This window comes from Chenopodium album, chromosome 12 (genome assembly GCF_948465745.1).
Source record: "Chenopodium album chromosome 12, dcCheAlbu1.1, whole genome shotgun sequence".
NCBI classification, from domain to species: Eukaryota; Viridiplantae; Streptophyta; class Magnoliopsida; order Caryophyllales; family Amaranthaceae; genus Chenopodium; species Chenopodium album.
In genome coordinates this window covers 13,573,750-13,591,784 of record NC_137845.1, presented here as the reverse complement: position 1 = coordinate 13,591,784, position 18,035 = coordinate 13,573,750, and the positions used below count along the sequence as shown (strand labels likewise).

The window sequence follows — 18,035 nt, the reverse complement described above, 5'->3', positions numbered from 1 at the left end:
TTTTAGAAACAAGAGTCAACAGTAAATGATACATTAAAAGAAAACAGAAAGACTACATCAACATTGAAACTCGTGAAGCATTCAATACAATTTTTTTAAAAAAAAATTAAGCACTTGATTAAGTATATATACATCCAATGATGAATTTCTTTAGCAAAGCTTAGTTCCTATCATTAGTAACTATAAGAAAATATCTTCACCCAAAAAAAAAAAAAAAAAAAAAAAAAAAAAACTATAAGAAAATATTGAGTTGAATCCAACATGACTACATATAAACCACGTATAATGTATTTATTTTCTTAACACTAAATCACAAAATGAAATCAAAATACGGAGTAGTAGAGTAGTAACCAAAGTGTCAAAATTCAAAACGTGTCAAATAATAAAAAAAACTGAGGGTATATAACCTTCGAATGCACAATTACAAAACCACCCTTAAATCTCCAAATTAGTTTACCTTCTTCCCCTCCTTCACAGTTCACCCTGCGCCAGTGAAGCCACCCTCTGTTTTATACCCACCACCATAACTGCCGCCGCCCCACCAACCGCCGCCTATAAAAATCGCGGTCTTCAAGCTCACCCCATTCCTTTGTTCCGTCACATTTGCAGCTAGGGTTTATGAATCTAAGGGGAATGAATGAATTCAAATTTAAATCCTGAATAAACCCTAATAAGTTTTTCAATTAATTGGATTTTTACGAGTAATGCCCATCATTGGTTTCGCCTTAAAGAAGCTTAATTCCAGAATTTTTTCGATTCCAAGTAAGTTGGTATTTTACCCTTTGCGTTCTTCTTGTTTCATTTCTGATATTCCAGCTCAAAATGTATCAGAATTTGAGGATGAAATTGATAGTGATAATGATAGTGATGTTGAACCTGTTATTATCAAAGAAATATTTGATTCGGCCCCGAAAATGGGTTCTTATCAATTGGGTGATTCCACCTTTTATTTGCTTATTGAAAATTATGCAAATTCAGGTAAATTTAGATTATTGGAGGAAATATTTGATAGAATGAAACGCGAACGTCGGGTATATAGGGAAAGGGATTTCATTATAGTGTTTAAGGCTTATGGGAAATCAAATTTGCCTGAAAAAGCCATAGAATTGTTTGAAAGAATGGTGAATGAATTCGATTGTAAGCCGACGGTCCGATCATTTAACTCTGTTCTAACTGTTGTTATTGGAGTAGGTTTGTATGAAAAGGCCTTAAACTTTCATGATAGTGTTGTTGGAAGTATGAATGTTGTCCCAAATGTGTTAACTTATAATTTGGTTATTAAAGCTTTGTGCAAGATGAGAAAGGTTGATAAGGCTGTAGAATTATTTAGAGAAATGCCTACTCAACAATGTGTTCCTGATGCTTTTACTTATAACACATTGATGGATGGGTTGTGCAAGACGGATAGAATTGATGAAGCAGTTTCGTTGTTGGATGAGATGCAGGTAGAGGGTTGTTATCCCATTCCAATGACATATAATGTACTGATCAATGGACTTTGCAAGAAGGGTAACATGCTTCGAGCAGCTAAACTTGTTGAGAACATGCTCTTGAAAGGTTGCACCCCTAATGTGGTGACTTACAACACCCTTATTCATGGGCTTTGTTCGGTAGGAAAATTGGATAAAGCAATGAGTCTCTTAAATCACATGGTATCAAACAAGTGTCTGCCTAGTGATATCACTTATGGAACTCTTGTTAATGGTCTTGTTAAGCAAGGAAGAGCTGTTGATGGAACTGAATTATTGCTTTCTATGGAAGAGAGGGGATTCCGAGCTAATGTGTATGTTTATTCCTCTCTTCTCAGCGGGTTGTTTAAGGAAGGAAAGCCAGAAGAGGCAATGAGACTTTGGAAGGATGTGATAGGGAAAGGAATTAGTCCAAATATTGTCCTTTATAGTGTCTTGATTGATGGTTTGTGCCGTGTTGGAAGACCTAATGATGCTAAAGAAGTATTATCTGAGATGATCCATAAGGGCCTTAAACCTAATCCTTATACGTATAGCTCCTTGATCAAAGGGTTTTTTAAGATAGGTAACAGCCGAGAGGCACTACTTGTCTGGAAAGAAATGGAAGATAATGATTGTTTTCATAATGTGATTTGTTATAGTGTGCTTATCAATGGTTTGTGTGAGGAAGGGAAACTTACAGAGGCTATGGCATTTTGGAGACATATGTTGGGTAGAGGGTTGAAGCCCGACACCGTTGCTTATAGTTCATTGATTCATGGCTTCTGCAAGGTTGGCTTGGTTGATCAGGGGTTGAAGGTTTTTAATGAGATGCTTTTTCAAGGCATAGATTGTCGGCCAGATGTAGTAACTTACAATATACTGTTTAATGGTTTATGCAACAGCAATCAAATATATCTGGCCATTGATCTTCTGAATAGTATGTTGGATCAAGGTTGTGATCCCGATCTATACACCTGTGACATTTTTTTGAGGGCTTTGAGAGAGAAGATGAACCCACCACAAGATGGGAAAGAGTTCCTTGATGTGCTTGTTTTACGATTATGCCAACGACAGAGAGGTTTAGCTGCTTCCAATATACTGCAATTGATGTTGCAGAAATATTTGTCACCAGAAGCTTCTACCTGGAAAGGAGTTCTAATGCTCTGTTGCAAATATAAGAAGACTATAGCAACTTTGGACAAGTGTAGGATTAACTTATTCCACTGACTGCAATGGTGAGACTTAGATTTGATTTCTACCATAATTACTTTTGTTTCAGGGGCTTCTTTAATTCTATATTTTGCTCTAGATATCTATGCTTTTGCTTGGCTTCAAAAAAAAAAAAAAAAAAGGTCAATTCTTATTCAAATTATTCGTCACCTTCTTTAAGGGCACAAAAACATCTATGCTCTATGTCCTTAGCAAAATAATTTTTTTGCTTTAGAAATGATCATGCTGGTTTTGGCCTAACATGAAGGCATTCCCATTGATTCATTGTCTATTAGTCCCGTGGAGGCTGTGAGATTTCTGAATGTAGACAATTCTATCTCCATGTGACTAGTTGCAACTTACTTTCCTTTAAAGAAGCTGCTAGATATGCTGCATCATGCTTTTCATTAGTTTCTCAGCTTATGGATTATTGTGAACTCTAGTTCAGAGAATATGATTTAATGTGCTTAGTAGTATCTTTGTCACTGGCAAGCCATCATTTGTAGGCTTCAGTCAGGACATGTGTTGTTTTGGACTTACATCTGCTAGAACAGACTTTGTAAAATATTTGTATTGATCACATTATTAAAGTGAGTTTACCTTGGTATTTAGTGTTTCTGAAGCAATTTTGCAGTGCTTTTTTTTTTTTTTTTTTTTTTTTTTTGGTGAAAAGGAACAAACTTAATTAGCAATAGTACCACCCCTCTGAGGCAGCAAGAAAGTATACATAGTCAAAAACATACACATCAGGAGTTAGATTGGTGGCGCAGCACCCAAATAGACATGCCATTTCCGGCCAAAAGAGCTACAGTTTTCTTCTGAAAGTCTATCACTAGGATTGGGAGGGGGGTTACAAAAGACAAATTCTGAAATTCAGCTTTGATCTTCTCTCCTTCTAATCTGGGTAGGAGTTAGACTCGACCTGGCTGAAATTTGCTTCCCTGACTTGCATCCTTGGAACTTTGAAGGTGGCATTAGGTCCCTGCACCAGATTGAGAATAGATGGCCTTCGTCAGGGGGAGAATGAGTATCACAAATTATATTGATAGCCCGTTGACAGTGAGAGAGAATAAGGATGTTCATCCAAGAATTTTCCTGGCCCAATGTAAAGCAGCTAAGATAGCATAGAGTTCGGCCATATAAGAAGAATTGGGAGCTAAGCAATGCCCTGCTAGACCCTGTTCCCAAATCCCAGAATAACTCCTACAAATACAAGCTATACCAGCAGAAAGGGTATTAGGGGTAAAGGAGGCATCCACTGATATTATCATCTGGTTGCTGGTCAGACTGGGTTCAGGTGGAGGGATGGGTTGTTGGGGATGCTTGGTGGGGAGTTGGTGTTTGAGAAGTAGAAGAGTTCTTTGATGGAATGAATTGTGGTGGCCCAGAAGCTTTATAAGGGTTTGGATTTCTTATTAAAGATCCATTCATTCCTTCTTAGCCAAATTTTTTTCAGGATGACAGGGAAGGAGAAGCTCCATGGTATCCCATGTAGGTGGGGTGAGTTATGCTCAATGTTATGCACAATCCAGGCTTGAATGTCAGATTGGTCAAACTTTGTAGGGGGATTTGCCATTCTCCAGATTTCCACTGATCTAATACAATCCCTTAGTACATGGATGCCATCCTCAATGATGCCAGGACAAAAGCAAGCAACAAAGAAGGGGTGATGTGTTTAAGAAATAGGTTCTTGCATGTTGGAAGTCTATCCCACAAGCCCTGCCACAAGAACAGTTTTGATTGTGGAGGGAGGTTTGAGTTCCACATCTTATCCTATGGGATTTGGGGGGCTGAATTGGCATTCAACCTTTGCCAGAGGTAGGAGTAAGCTTGGCTTGCATAAAAAAACTTGCCTTTTGAGAGGGAACAGAAGGAAAAATCATCCCCCCGGGAAGGGAGTGGATATGATTAGCTGTTGGATGTGGGGAGGGATAGGTACACTGAGGTTCTGTAAATTCCATTGACCATCACTAATTATGCAATTCAGGGTTTTAGTTTCCTCATGTGGCATCAGGGGCCCTTGGATTAAGAATCTTAGAGGACCATGCCGTGTCCAATTATGATCCCAAAGGAGGCACTGGTTCCCACTCCTAATGGACCATTAAGTGAAAAGTTGGAACACCTCCCACCCTTTACCCATACCTTTCCAGATATGAGAACCATACTTGAAAGAGTTTAGGTTTGTCCTTGAACAGTATTTTGTTTCGATGATGGTGGCAACTAAGGAGTCAAGTGACACAAAGTTTTGCAAGTTGGGTCTTATTTTGAAGCTCAGACATTCTAAACCCCAAGCCCCCTAGGTCTTTGCTAGTGCCGATGTTGTCCCAACCAATCATGTGACATCTCTTCTGGTCACATCAGTGGATCCCTAAAAGAATCTACTGCAAATTTGGTCAATCTTCTTACAAACTGAGGAGTGGAGAGATATGGCTTGCATGGCATATTGGGGGATGCTGGCCAAGGAAGATTTGATCAAGACTGCCCTTCCAGCTGTCGATAGGGTTTTGGATTTCCAAGCTGAGAGTTTTGAGGCCATGTTTCTAGCAATGTAGCTTACTTGGTTTGGGGTGGGTCTCTTATCAGTGAGAGGGAATCCAAGGTAAGTACCTAAGTCAGAGCTAGGGGAAACAGTAAAGTGGGAAGAGAACAGATCATTTGTGGCTTGAGGGGCATTTCTTGAGAAATATAGTCGACTCTTAGAGTTGTTCATTTTTTTACCAGAGATAGAGAAGGAGGAGTCAAGGATATCAGTTACAGGAGATGCTTCTCCAAATAGGATCAGGTCATCAGCAAACATAAGGTGTGAGATGGCCACCGAATTTCTTTTGAATTGGAAGGGGGTCCAAGTGCCCTCATCACAAGCTTCTTGGATCAGAGAGGAGAGGTAATCCATGCAGATGCTGAATAGGTAAGGAGATAAAGGGTCTCCTTGCCTTATTCCTCTAGAGGCATGGAACGTTTTTGTGGGTCTACCATTTATCATGACATGGAAGGAAGGGGAGGAAACACAACTCATGATTAGATCACAAGTGTCCTTATCAAACCCCTTCCTTGCAAGGCATTCCCTAATAAAGGGCCACTCCAACCTGTCATATGCTTTTTCCAAATCTATCTAAAAGGCAAACCAAGCTTTGTTACCAGATTTCACTTTCATCGAGTGCAATATTTCACATGCAGCAATGAAATTGTTTTGGCTCCTTTGGGTTTGGGGAGATTATTCCATTCAGGAGGGGTCTCATTCTTTGCACTAGGATTTTGGTGATTATTTTGTAAGATGAATTACAAAGACTAATAGGCCTAAATTGCTTAATAGTCTCAGGAAGAGCAACTTTGGGAATAAGACTGATGGAAGTATGATCAATATCATGAGGAATGATTTTATCAGTGAAAATTTTGTTGGTGAAACTGTGAATATCAGGTGGGACCAGTGGTCTTGAAAGAAGAAGGGATGAAACCCATCAGGACCAGGGGCTTTAAATTTCCCCATGGAGAAAATTGCTTGGTGGATTTCAGAAGGGGAGGGGGAAGAGGAGATACAGAAGTCAGAAGAATATGTTAGATGCTCAGGTTGGTCACAGGGGAGCTCAGAAGTGAACAGGGAGGAGAAGTAGTGGGCAGCATGATCCAATATCATGTTGTCCAGAATTGGTTCACCCACTTCAGATCTAAGGTTTTGAATCTTATTTCTCCTTCTCCTAGCCAACACAGATTGGTGGAAGAAAGCATTGTTTTTGTCTCCATGTGCTAGCCAACTGACCCTAGACTTGATGGCCCAGAAGGCTTCCTCCTGGGTATACATACAGTGGAAAGTTCAGTGTTTAGGGAGGTTTCCAGGTGGAAAAGGACACCATTGTTTGGTTCCCTTTCTCTAGCTGCTTGGATGCCATTTAGTCTCCTGAATAGTCTAGTAGTCTAGTGATTCTGCCTTTTGGGTCAGGTGCATTTGTTTTAACCCAGGAGGTAATCTGGTTAGCTTGGTGTCCTAGCTTTGGTTGAAGGTCCCTGGGATAGAGGTCCAAGAATTCTCAATGAAAGGTTTGAAGCTTGGTTGGAAGTACCAATGAGTTTCCATTTTGAAAGGTTTGGGGGTTTGTCTAGGTGGTGGAGGTTTGAGGCACTTCAGCTTGATTGGACAATGGTTAGAAGTGACCTTGGGAAGGTGGGTTAGGAAGGTGGGAAAGAGTGAAGCCAAGCAAGATTTGTAAGGGCCCTGTCGAGTCTTTGCATGACAGGCCTTCTTTTTCTCTTGTTTGACCAAGTGAACATATTACCTATAAAGCCCAAGTCCACAAGGCCAGCAGAGGTGATGCACTATAAGAATTTGTTTGCTCTATTTTGTCTGAGGGGGGTACCTCCTAGTTTTTCAGCTGTGCAACAAATTTCATTGAAATCTCCAATACACGCCCACAACATATTGATATTACTAGACATATCTACTAGCTCAGACCACAAAGCAAGTCTCTCCCTAAATCTAGGACTAGCAGAAATGGCAGAAATATAGAATGTTAGATTTGAATCTATTACCTTGACAATTCCATGAATGGCATGAATGCCACGGCTTATGGACTGGAAATGCAGCACCTTTCTGATCCAGAGTAGGAAAACGCCCCAGAAAAACCCCTTGGCGCCGCTAGTTCGTAGCTGTCATAAGGTAATCCCTTGATGATGTGTTCAGTGTGAGCTTTGCTAGTTTTGATCTCCGAAAGGAAGAGAAGATCAGGTTGGTGTTCAGTAATTATGTGATAGATGTTAATTTGGAAGTATGCCTCGAGCATTCCAAGCGACAACTATCATGGGTTCAGGGAATGGTAGGTCGCTGAAGAACTCCTTTCGTACTTCCCGTGGGGTTGAGCTTCCCAGCTCCACAAACTTCCATAAGGTCCTGTTGTGTAGTTTGGCAATCAGGGGGTGAACTCTGCTTCCATTAGATCGACATCCAGGTCCACATTGTACAGGTTTTGAGCTTGATCTCCATCTGTTTGAATTCCATCTGGGTTTGAAGAACTGAACTATTTCAGCGTTTGCAAAAGATACACAAACAATTTTTGTGGGGTCGGAGGACAAGGTGTAAGTCCCAGAAGGTATCCGGAAGGTGAGCTGGATATAAACTTCCTCCTACTTTTTCGACCATCATCAGTTCTTGATAGGGGGGTGACACAAGGTTGTTGTCAAGAACATCCTGAGGTACTGCAGTGAAACGCGTGTCCATCTGGAAGGGGTTTTCAGCAGTATTTTCTTGCTGTTGATGTTGTTTTCCGGGTATTGGGGAATCGGTGGGTCGAGAAATTTGAGTTCTTGTGGAGCTCGGGTGCTAGTTTGGTGAAGATTGGAAGGGGTAGTTTGATGGGTAGTGTTGAAATGGGAGGATGTATCGAGGCTTTGGGACTGAGTTCCGAATTTGTAGCATTCTTAACTGAGGAGGGGTGAAGTGAACTGATTCTTCTTCCGATTCGCTTCCGTATTGGAAAGGTTCGTTGTTCTCCGAAAACTGCTCCGAGCCGTTGGACGACCCCATTTTTGGTTGTTGACTGTTGTTTCAGGTTGGTCGGTGTTTGAGAAGGAGGGTTTGCAAGTGGCTGCCGAGGGTTGACTTGTGTTGGAGAAGAGAATAAAATAGGGTTTGTGGAGGGGACCGCTGCGTTTTGATTTTGGACCACACAATCAACGGTTTGGATTGGATTAGATCCCTCAGCATCGAATGGACGGGGGGTAGCCACGAGTTTTAGTTTTTCTTTTGACAAAGTCAACTTGCCTTGTTCCCCAAGTCGAGACACTTCTTTTTGCGCCTTGCCCTGATTAGTGTTTTGAGGGTATTTCTAACTTTTCAGATTTTTTGAATTTCTTACCCTCTGTGAACTTGAATCCATTCCCCTTCTTCCGCCTCCGAAATGAGGTCGGAGCTCTGTTGGGTGGCCGTTTGTTGACTCGTGGCTTCTGATTTCGGACATTACAGGATATCATGCCCGATCGTCTCACACTTCTGACATATTGGGAGGGAATTTTCATAGATGATGCTCTGTTTGTAATTTCCAACCCAGATGAAAGATTTCTTAAGTTCTGACAAATCTATCAAAACCATAATCCTTGCAACTAGGAATTTGTTGGATGAAAGTGGGTATGGATCTGATTTGATAAAGGTGCCAATCATGTTCTCAATCTTCCGTAGTATTTCGTGGTTGTGAAATTCTATTGGTAATTCCGGTAGAGCTAACCAGATAGGGGCGGTGGTAATTTTTGCTTCTGATGCTCGGAACCCCGGTGTCCATGGTTGAACGTGCACCAGCAGCTTCCCAATGAACCATGGTGCTCCGGCGAGGATACGTTGCTGTTCCTGCGGGGATGGGGTGTTGATGTTGTAGAAACCCTTTCCCAGGGTGTTGATTTTTACCGTATCCGGCAGTTTCCATAAAGGAATGATCTTTTGTTTCAGATAGTCAAAGGAAAGGGATTTCCCAATGACTTTGAAGGTGACTGAGTGTATCCATGGCGATACCAGTTTAGGGGCTTCTGAGGGTTTAATGTCAAGCACAAGATGGGAATTTGGGTCAAAAGATGCAGGCGGGGAGGAGGGGAAGGAGATAGCAGAAATAAGGGATGGGGGGATCTGGAAATCGGCAGAGGGGTTTAGAGATTGGAGAAAAGATTTGTTTGGTTGAACGAGGTGTGAAGAAGCTGGGAAGACAGATGGTTGGGATGAGCTATGGTTTGGAGATGGTGGCGGATGGGGAGGGTCTGGAGACAAGGGCACAGCAGGGGTGGCAGGGGCGCTCTCTCTCTCATCTCTCTCTAGAATTTTATTGGTCGAGTAATAGTTTCGCAGTGCATTATTGTTTAAAACATCTTTTCCTTGGGATGGTTGGGCTAGTTTTCTGGTGGTCTGGTGGAAGTCTATTCCTATAGGATTAGCTTCTTCTCAGCATTATGGGGACAGGATGATGTGAGGTTTGGTTTAGGGGCGAGTTTAGAGGTCACAGTGTTGCTGTCAATTAAATTTTGGGAATATGGTGTGGATAAGTACAAGTTGTGGCTCATCACTTGTGATAAGTAGAGGTGTTCAAGAAGTGCGGCAGTTCATTTTTTTCAAACACCTTTTGATGAACAGGGCTTTCCCACCATACAAACACAATCTGAATGTTTTGGCAATTAGGATTTAGATCATAGATGAGTTAGCTTGGATGTTGTTCTTTTGCCTATTGTTTGTTAATCTTCTCATTTTTATTTTTTAAAGTGCCTCCCAAACTTTCTTAAATTTGATCCTATTGTCTTCTTGTGGGCTGATGAATGTAACTTTTTTGGACAAGATGCTCACACGCCAAGTTTCTCTCTAACATGTTAATTCAGAAGAAGCCTCTCCAATTTCTAATACGAAAAGGTATGTGCTGTATGATTCTGATCTTGCTTTGATGTTGTGTTTTGTAGGTTCTCATAGCTGATCGATTAATTACAATGTCCATCAGCTGAATTTTGGACAGATTATTTGAATCAGTTCAGAGGAAAGCTGGACACTATCAGGAACATATTGCTTCAGGTTCATCTGGAAATACAGATTATTAGTGGCTGCTCATTAGACGGTTACCGCATCACTGATGTAATCATATGATTGAGATATTTAGCTTTCAATGATCATTGATCTAGAGGTATTATATGGATTCTTTCCCCTTCTTAATTGAGTATAAGATCCTGAATTTACTTGATCTACAGGAGGTTTCCATCAATTTCTGATAATAACCATTTTTCTGGCAATAAATTATGCTGCCAGCAGCTGCTCACTTTTATTTCTCATGCCAACTGTATTTATGTGCTCACTTACTTAATAGATCAATTACACTGGTTTTTTGCAATTGTTGCTTATACCAAACAGAGTATACTTATCCCAAGTCCCATGAATATTGTATTATTGACCACCTTTACATATTGGCTCTTTCTTTCCAGTTTCATTGGAAGGCTAGAGGTGCTCTCATTTCTCAGGATGATTTATCAACCTTTGGTGAGTGTCTGTGTACTTTTATTATACACAGCTATGCAATCATTCTAGGCATTCTGCAGAAATAACAATGACAAGAAATTTCCAGCTGAATGATTGGTGTCAGATCTTGAGTATTATTTTGTCAATAGAGCCTTAGGTTACTGTAGAAAACATACTGTTTATTGTATTTTAAATGATGAAACTGGCAACCCTGAACTTCAATCTGCCCTATATTTCATTTCTGGTGATAACTTGCAAGTTGCAATTATTGCCGTTATTCTATATAGATTTTAAGATGCAGATTATCTCGACCTTAGAATCTGCAAATTATTGCATATGGACTGAGGAGTGAGGACATGTTGTGAAGGTCTGAAAACTTAAGATGATAGAGAATCTTGTTGCGGAAAGACTTGTTCTTTATTGCATTTATATGTATGATACTTGATGTTAATTTTTTCCATGTTAAACAGAAATCTGGCCTTCCACCTAGTTGGAACAACCTGTGTTACTGTTGATGCGTGTTTATCCCTGCTTCACAGGTAAGGTTGTGCTAAATATTTCTGATTTCTAAAGGCTGATGAATGGTTTGACTTTTATGGATTCCATGTTATGGTATGTGTTTACTTGCACTTGTGTATTTTGCTATTAAATTCAAACTTTTGGTTTTATTTTTCTTTTGACTAATCACCAAAAAATCCTTCAAATTATTCCCTGTTTATACCCATGACTTCGAGAATAATGTTTAATAAAACTGCAATGCATTCATAAACCAGAGCTTACTTCTGTTGCTATGTGCACCAGAAACATGATGTATATTTGGTCCTCTATATTCAGTCGGTATTTTCATTTATTCCCTTGTCGTAACATGGAAGAAAATACACACCTAGAATATTTCTGAGCCCCATTATTCACCTGTCATTCTTGTAATTAAAAGATTTCTTTGGCACAACAGGGGAAACAATGGATAGATTTTTTCTTGCTTTCTCTTCCTATTTTTTCTTTGGAATGTTGAAGTGTGGCTCTTGACTTTTTGTTATACAGGTGGCAGATAATTTTAAACTGGACAGTTAGTTCTTCAGTGGCCTGTACAAGGTCACCGCAGAGCTGCTCAAAACAGTTCTGTAGAAACATAAGCTGTGTAGAATAGTTTCTGGTCAACAAGGTCTGGCTGCATATGATCAACATTACAGCCTTAAGGGCATGTCATTAAGAAATGCAGTTTTAGATTGTGAAGATTACAGATTCTTAACAAATAGAGTTCACCCTTCTGATGAACATGGTTGGTGTAAAGCTGAATTTCACGGATACAACCAGTCATGGAAGCTTAGATTGTGAAGATTACAGATTCTTAATTAAATATATATGCGTGGATGCTGAATTTCATGGATACAACCGGGCATCACGTTCATCTGCAAATGAACATGGTCAGTGTAAAGCTTTAAACATTGAAGCCTTCATAAATCGGCGTAACTTATGTTGAAGTTGCAACAAAGACACAATATCTGGATCAGAACAAAAGTGTTTTTTTTTTTATACAAGTATTTATTCTCATGAGTTTCACTTGTGATGCATTTGTAAAATCATGTTATACTTTTCGTAAAGGTTTTTTCTGTTTTTTGGAAGATCATACATTTCAGAATAGAAGAAAATCGCGAACTTGAATAACCCTCAATTTAGATTTAGGAGGATATCTTGTTTCTTCTCAAAGGCTTGTCAACGGCAACATTGATAGCAAGTCTAGGTTTTTTTTCGAGTTGATGTTATTCCTGCTTAAGTTTTTACTGCTTTATGACTTGTTTATTTTTAGGGTTTTTTTTTTTTTTTTTTTTTTTGGTTAATTATACAAAGTATGTTGTTAATGACAAGACATTATTAATCAGTTTACAAAGAAAATAAAAATGAGCAAAATTGAAGTAAATATTCAAAAGAACATACTTGATGCACTTAAAGCCAGATAAGATAGATTTAGTGAAGACACTACTAAACAGGCAACTCCGTTAGATACCGGTGTTTTATCCCTATACCTACAAAAGAAAATAGATAGGTCACCAAACAAACAAGTAATACGGACAATGTGGATTACAATTCCTATATCCAGATTACCCGTCCAAACCCCACCTTTAACCTTCCCTGGAATACCACTTGGCTCCTGATCCTTTGGAAAATCTAGTACAGAAGAAACACTTGGATTTTCAAACAAAAGTATGTCCCCATTGACCAATGGTTTAACAGTGTCAAATGTCTTGCCCTGGAAATCAACTTCCTCATAGACCATCACTACCCAGCTACAAAGCCCTCCCTCTTGGAACCCCTCCCTCATCCCAGGTTTACTATTACAGTGGATGCCTCCTCTGATCTTTCAGGAACTGCTGGGATAGCCTGTATCTGCAAGGATGGGAATGGCAACTAGATTAGGGGAATAGCAGCCCATATCCCTGCTCTGACCCCCCCCCTTCAAGCTGAAGTTATTGCTATTATTGCGGCAGTCTCTCTCTGTACCATGAACCATTGGGAACATGCCCATATTTACTCTGACTGTCAACGAGCTGTGTTGGGTATTAACTCTATAAATACCCTTGCTGATGAAGCGTCTTTTTTATACTCACAATGCAGGGCTTTGATCTAAGCAGGGTTAAATCCAAAGTTGGTGAATGTTCCAAGGACCAAAGTCAAGGAAGCAGATTTTCTGGCCAAGGAAGCAAGAAGGACTCTAACTCACTCTGATGGGATTCATAGTATCTTGTGTATGTTGAATATGTTTTATGTAATATATGCCCCAAATGATCCAGCTTCTTTTGTAGGGATGAACAATAGTTCCCATTTTGGGCCTAGACTAGGCAGGAATCTGTAGGCTACTCTAGCTCTAACTTTCTCTATGGTCTGCATCTACTTAACTATTTTGATGTCTTTTAGGGCTTAATTTGATCCTTTTCACCCCAAAAAAAAAAAAAAAATTCCTATCTCTTTCCCATATACCCTAAATAAACACGTCGGTAAGGTATTATGTACAATATTTAAACCAACGAACCTAATTACGAAATAAAATAGAAAAGATAGAATAAAACATAGTATACCAAGTATATGATTAAAAACATTGTATAAAAAAATTACCAGTTGCTTGCTGATGACCACTGAGGGTAGGGTACATAACTAAGCAAAGAAGTACATATATAGACTAATATAGATTATCTATCTAAAATTCAAATATATATTATTATATTATTATACATCCAATTTTCTTTGGATCCTAATACAAGCAATCAGAACCAACCAATAACTAGTATAGAATATATCCAATTACAAAAAGAAATAATAATAAAATTCCATTATTTATCCAAGTTTATATGGATAATGAAACAAGAAAAGGGTTGTCAAAAAATTAAAAAAAAAATAAAATAAAAATAAAAATAAAAATTAAAAAAAAAAAAAAAAGAAAAGAAGAATTGACTTAATTTGAAAGATGGGTGAAATGCATAAAAATAAAAACAAGTTGCTAATTATCTTTAATGAGTAAATTAATGCTTCCTTATAGTAGGACAACCAAATGATTGGTACATAATTTTATAAAATATAATTGTGGTATCCCTAGTTTTAGTTCCACATGTGGTGGGAACCCTAGCTAATTAAGTTGCTACCAGACAAAATTATAAACCTTGCCATTCATTCATCATCTCTTTAAAGAGTCAGAAGTTATACATACGTAGCATGCAACCTAACCTAACAATGGCAGATTTATACTATATATTACCTGCAATTTCTAATAAGTTGAATTTGGTACGTACCAAATAATAATTGGTTTTTCAGAGGTGACACATAAATGAAAAAAGGAATAGAAAAACGTGTTGGTAGTGATCAAGACAGGAATCTAAATGTCCGGCTCAACTATTTTGTATAAAAAAATTTCAATGATTTTAGCTCAAAATAGGTGTTGAAGTGTTTATAACTATGTTAGGGTGTTGAGAATTCAACACAAATTTTAAAATTTTGAGTAAAAATGTATCATGTATATGGTGAATAATTTATAAGAGGGGATGAATGCAAGCTAGTTTAGTTGATAAATTTCTTATACTACCTCCGGATCGTATTATATGCAACTTTGGAGTATTATTTATGAGATATAAAAAATTCTAAAATTGCATATAATACGATCCGGAGGTAGTAAGCAGTTTCGTAGCATTTTTGTTATACAGAGTACGTACTTTGTGGCTCTTTGTTACACCAAATTAAGTTCTCTAAGTTCTTTAATTTCTTAACTATATGTCAAGAGGGTATATGGTGCAAATGGAAGGGGGAAAAAAGGAAGAAGAAGTTTTTGCTTTTGTCTTAGTTTGATTTAAATCAATTTCGAGCTATTCACTCTGGAGCTTATTTTATTCAACATATTTAAAAATCAAACCAAATTAGCGGATAAAAATAAACCTTTTACACTAATTTACTTATAACAAAGCATCTTAAATTATTTTCTCAAAAAAAAAAAAAAAAAGCATCTTAAATTACCTATAATATATAAATAATGAAAAATACATATTTTTAATGTAAACATATTTGAGACAAATTGAATATAACTATATTTCACTTGATAATAGTTTTTTTTAATTTTTTTTTTTTTATGTATTGTAAAAATACAGTAAAATTTAGTCAAACCTATGCATTGAAGCAAAATTAATCAAATTAGACTAATCTAATAAAATGATAGTAGAACATTTTAATTATTTTAGGTGAGAACAACTTCAATTCTATGTCGACTCAACTTGTTTTTTTTTTTTTTTTTTTTTTTTTTTTTTTTTTTTTTTTTTTTTTAAAGGGTTAAAACGATGAGATTAATTAAAGACGCAAAACAGCATCACATTTGATTAGATAAGTTTTGGGTGGTTTAATGGCCTAGCAGGCAAATCGGTATATATCACATGCATGCATTTAAGGTGAGTTACTTTCGTGGTCTAATTAAACAAGACTTCCTGAAAATTAAATGGATCCACCAAGTAGCTAGCTTAGTTCTCAAAACCCTTAATAAACCAATAAAAGAAGTTATTATAGATGAACCACCTACTGATGAATATTGATTCTCGTCTCTAATTAGATTATACTTATACAGTAGATTCCAATGAAAATCTATCTAGAGTACTTCCTCCAATAAGGGCATGTTCACATTTACTGAGCTGAGTTGAACTGAACTGAACTGATTGGAGTTGAACTGAACTGAACTGAAATGAATATTTTATGAGAGAAGGAAATTAGGAGCTGAAGTGAACTGAAATTAAGCTGAAGTGAACAGGCCCTAGTAGTATTTGCCACGACATAGTTCGATCAAATCCTTTTTTTTAAAATAAAAAACATATATTTGTATTGAGTTAGTAGGTAGGTAATTTTATCCTTTATCTATCATGTGGGGTACAAATAATGTTTACTACATATATATATGTGAAATGACGTTTTTATAGACCATCAGAATAAGAAAAATGAAGCAAATTCAAACGGGCAAACCAAACAAAAATTAGGGTAATATTTAGGGACGGAAGGGATAACATTTTAATTATATGAAGTACTATATATGTTGCTTGTGTTCTGGTTTAAAGATACATGATGATCGTTCAAAACCCTATTCAATATGAGTATTTACCAATTGGACGTAATAATGTTTAATTTCTTTGACCTCATAAGTTAAATTGAAGAGAAAAGCTACTAGAAAAAAAAAAATCTGAATTTGAACAAATCAGCAAACTACTCGTTTTAATCACACCCTCCTCGATCTTTTTCTGTTTTTGTGTTTGCTTTAATTTTTGCTGGAATGTAATATTACACGTTTAAGAGTATTTTTCCTTTTTTCCAAAAGAAATAATAAAGTAAGTAAATATTTGCCTTATTACTTCATATATGTTACACTTAGTTAATTCATGCAAAAATTCGAAATATTTATTACAATGTTTAATATTAATTATAATACCTTAGTATATCTTACAATTGACTACAACATTTAACCTAATTGTACATGTTATACTTAATTAATTACCTAGATCTAGAATATGCAATAGCACAATCCCCCCTACAATTCTTACATTATGTGAGTCATCCTATAACATTTTGATCCTTTGTTTGATCAATTACATGCATGAACAAAATCCCCATCTTATACATCTTCTAAATCGATCTATCTTTGTCCCAAATAATAATCTTAATAATGTGCATATACATCTATAATCCCATCAAGGGGGAGCTACATAAAATATTAACAAACTAGAGTTGATCTTCAAATGTTGATTAATTTGCACTGAGGTAATTTAGTAACATAGACGTAGGGATCAAGCAAAGTCCCTTCTTTCGTAGTTCCGATTCTAAAGAACCCGTGTTCATGCTATCTCCGGCTTGCCGTGAATTATTATGTCCGCTTTCTTGCATCTGAATCAATGCACAACAACTTGTTTAGAATTTTATTTGACATCAAAAAAAATGCAAGAAAAGTCAAGTTCTTTGATTTAATTTCTTATTTACCTGGCATATATCTCTACTTTCTATCTCATCTTTTGACTTCGTGTAGAAGAGATTCAAATAGTTGACCTATTACAAATCAAGAACAAGGGTTAGAAAATTAAAAAATACATCAAAAGTATATAATAAAATGTCGAAAATTTAATACGTGTAATAATATATGAAATTTATATATATGTAACAATTATTCTTATGAAAATACCTAGCTAAGGTAGCTACAATAATAATTTGTTTAATTTATATAAATGTATACATTACCTTTGGACTTTGAACGGGTGAACTAGCAGTATCTTCCAATTCATGATCAACAAAAGTTGCTTGTTCCATGGCTTTTCTCTTCTTAGACATCAAATTTTCGCGGTTCTCTTGCAAGAGGAAATTAGATGCTGCACCGGAATAATTTGAGGACGTTTCGAAAGAGAAAAAGAGAGAACTATCTTCGATGTCATCATAATCTTCGTCGTTAATAAAATCTTCAAGGTCTAACTTGATCCAATCACTCGCCTCAAATTTAGATGAGGGCACACATCTTCTCTTGTGATTTGTTGTGCTCATCATAGAGTAAGCCATTTTTATCAATATTCTCGATCTATATGTAATTATATCGGGTATGGATTAGGAAACTTGTATTTAGGGCCCGTATATAATTAGAAATTTTATTTTCTTGGTGTTTGAGAAAAAAGGAGGGCTTGCTTGACTAATTTGGAGCAGTTGAAAGGAGGGTATATGAGCTTATATAGGAGGAATAATGCAAGTTGAAAGGGTAAAAAGAGATTAGAATGAAAAAAAAGTGGGCCCTAAGAATAAGAAAGTTCTTCTAAATTTATAAGGTGATGCAAACGAAAGGGATAGGAATTTGGTCAGTAGTTTCAGAATATATTATGTCCCAACTCAAATTGGTCATAATTCTTTTGGGTCCCCCA

The 18,035-nt window shown here is 37.2% G+C and overlaps 3 protein-coding genes across 3 annotated transcripts; 1 reads left to right on the top strand and 2 right to left on the bottom strand.

Annotated features, from left to right (window-relative positions):
* The first annotated feature begins 452 nt into the window (after positions 1–452).
* Positions 453–10,826, top strand: LOC145572057 (uncharacterized). The gene is made up of 3 exons (XM_081631074.1): positions 453–2,686; positions 10,080–10,297; positions 10,593–10,826. The coding sequence occupies exon 1, from the start codon at positions 705–707 to the stop codon at positions 2,676–2,678; it is 1,974 nt and encodes a 657-aa protein (XP_081487200.1). The 5' UTR covers positions 453–704; the 3' UTR covers positions 2,679–2,686; positions 10,080–10,297; positions 10,593–10,826.
* Positions 5,029–9,067, bottom strand: LOC145570914 (uncharacterized). Its single transcript, XM_081630035.1, has 3 exons — positions 8,873–9,067; positions 5,944–6,447; positions 5,029–5,772 (listed from the first exon to the last, which is right to left on the bottom strand). Exons 1-3 carry the CDS (start codon positions 9,065–9,067, stop codon positions 5,029–5,031), a joined length of 1,443 nt encoding a protein of 480 aa, XP_081486161.1.
* A 1,818-nt stretch (positions 10,827–12,644) lies between the features above and the next one.
* On the bottom strand, positions 12,645–17,726 carry LOC145570913 (uncharacterized). The gene is made up of 5 exons (XM_081630034.1): positions 17,371–17,726; positions 17,116–17,181; positions 12,958–13,011; positions 12,752–12,874; positions 12,645–12,650 (listed from the first exon to the last, which is right to left on the bottom strand). Exons 1-5 carry the CDS (start codon positions 17,680–17,682, stop codon positions 12,645–12,647), a joined length of 561 nt encoding a protein of 186 aa, XP_081486160.1. The 5' UTR covers positions 17,683–17,726.
* Positions 17,727–18,035: the final 309 nt, after the last annotated feature.

Excerpts from the sequence above, each read along its gene's own strand:
- LOC145570913 (XM_081630034.1), bottom strand. The coding sequence starts at position 17,682 with ATGGCTTACTCTATGATGAGCACAACAAATCACAAGAGAAGATGTGTG. Across the intron at positions 17,182-17,370 it reads CACCCGTTCAAAGTCCAAAG|GTCAACTATTTGAATCTCTT; the intron begins GTAATGTATACA and ends GATTTGTAATAG. Across the intron at positions 13,012-17,115 it reads AAAGTAGAGATATATGCCAG|ATACAGGCTATCCCAGCAGT; the intron begins GTAAATAAGAAA and ends CCATCCTTGCAG.
- LOC145572057 (XM_081631074.1), top strand. The coding sequence starts at position 705 with ATGCCCATCATTGGTTTCGCCTTAAAGAAGCTTAATTCCAGAATTTTT.
- LOC145570914 (XM_081630035.1), bottom strand. The coding sequence starts at position 9,067 with ATGGAAACTGCCGGATACGGTAAAAATCAACACCCTGGGAAAGGGTTT. Across the intron at positions 6,448-8,872 it reads ATTACCACCGCCCCTATCTG|GAGGAAGCCTTCTGGGCCAT; the intron begins GTTAGCTCTACC and ends ATGTATACCCAG. Across the intron at positions 5,773-5,943 it reads ATTTAGGCCTATTAGTCTTT|ATAGATTTGGAAAAAGCATA; the intron begins GTAATTCATCTT and ends TTTGCCTTTTAG.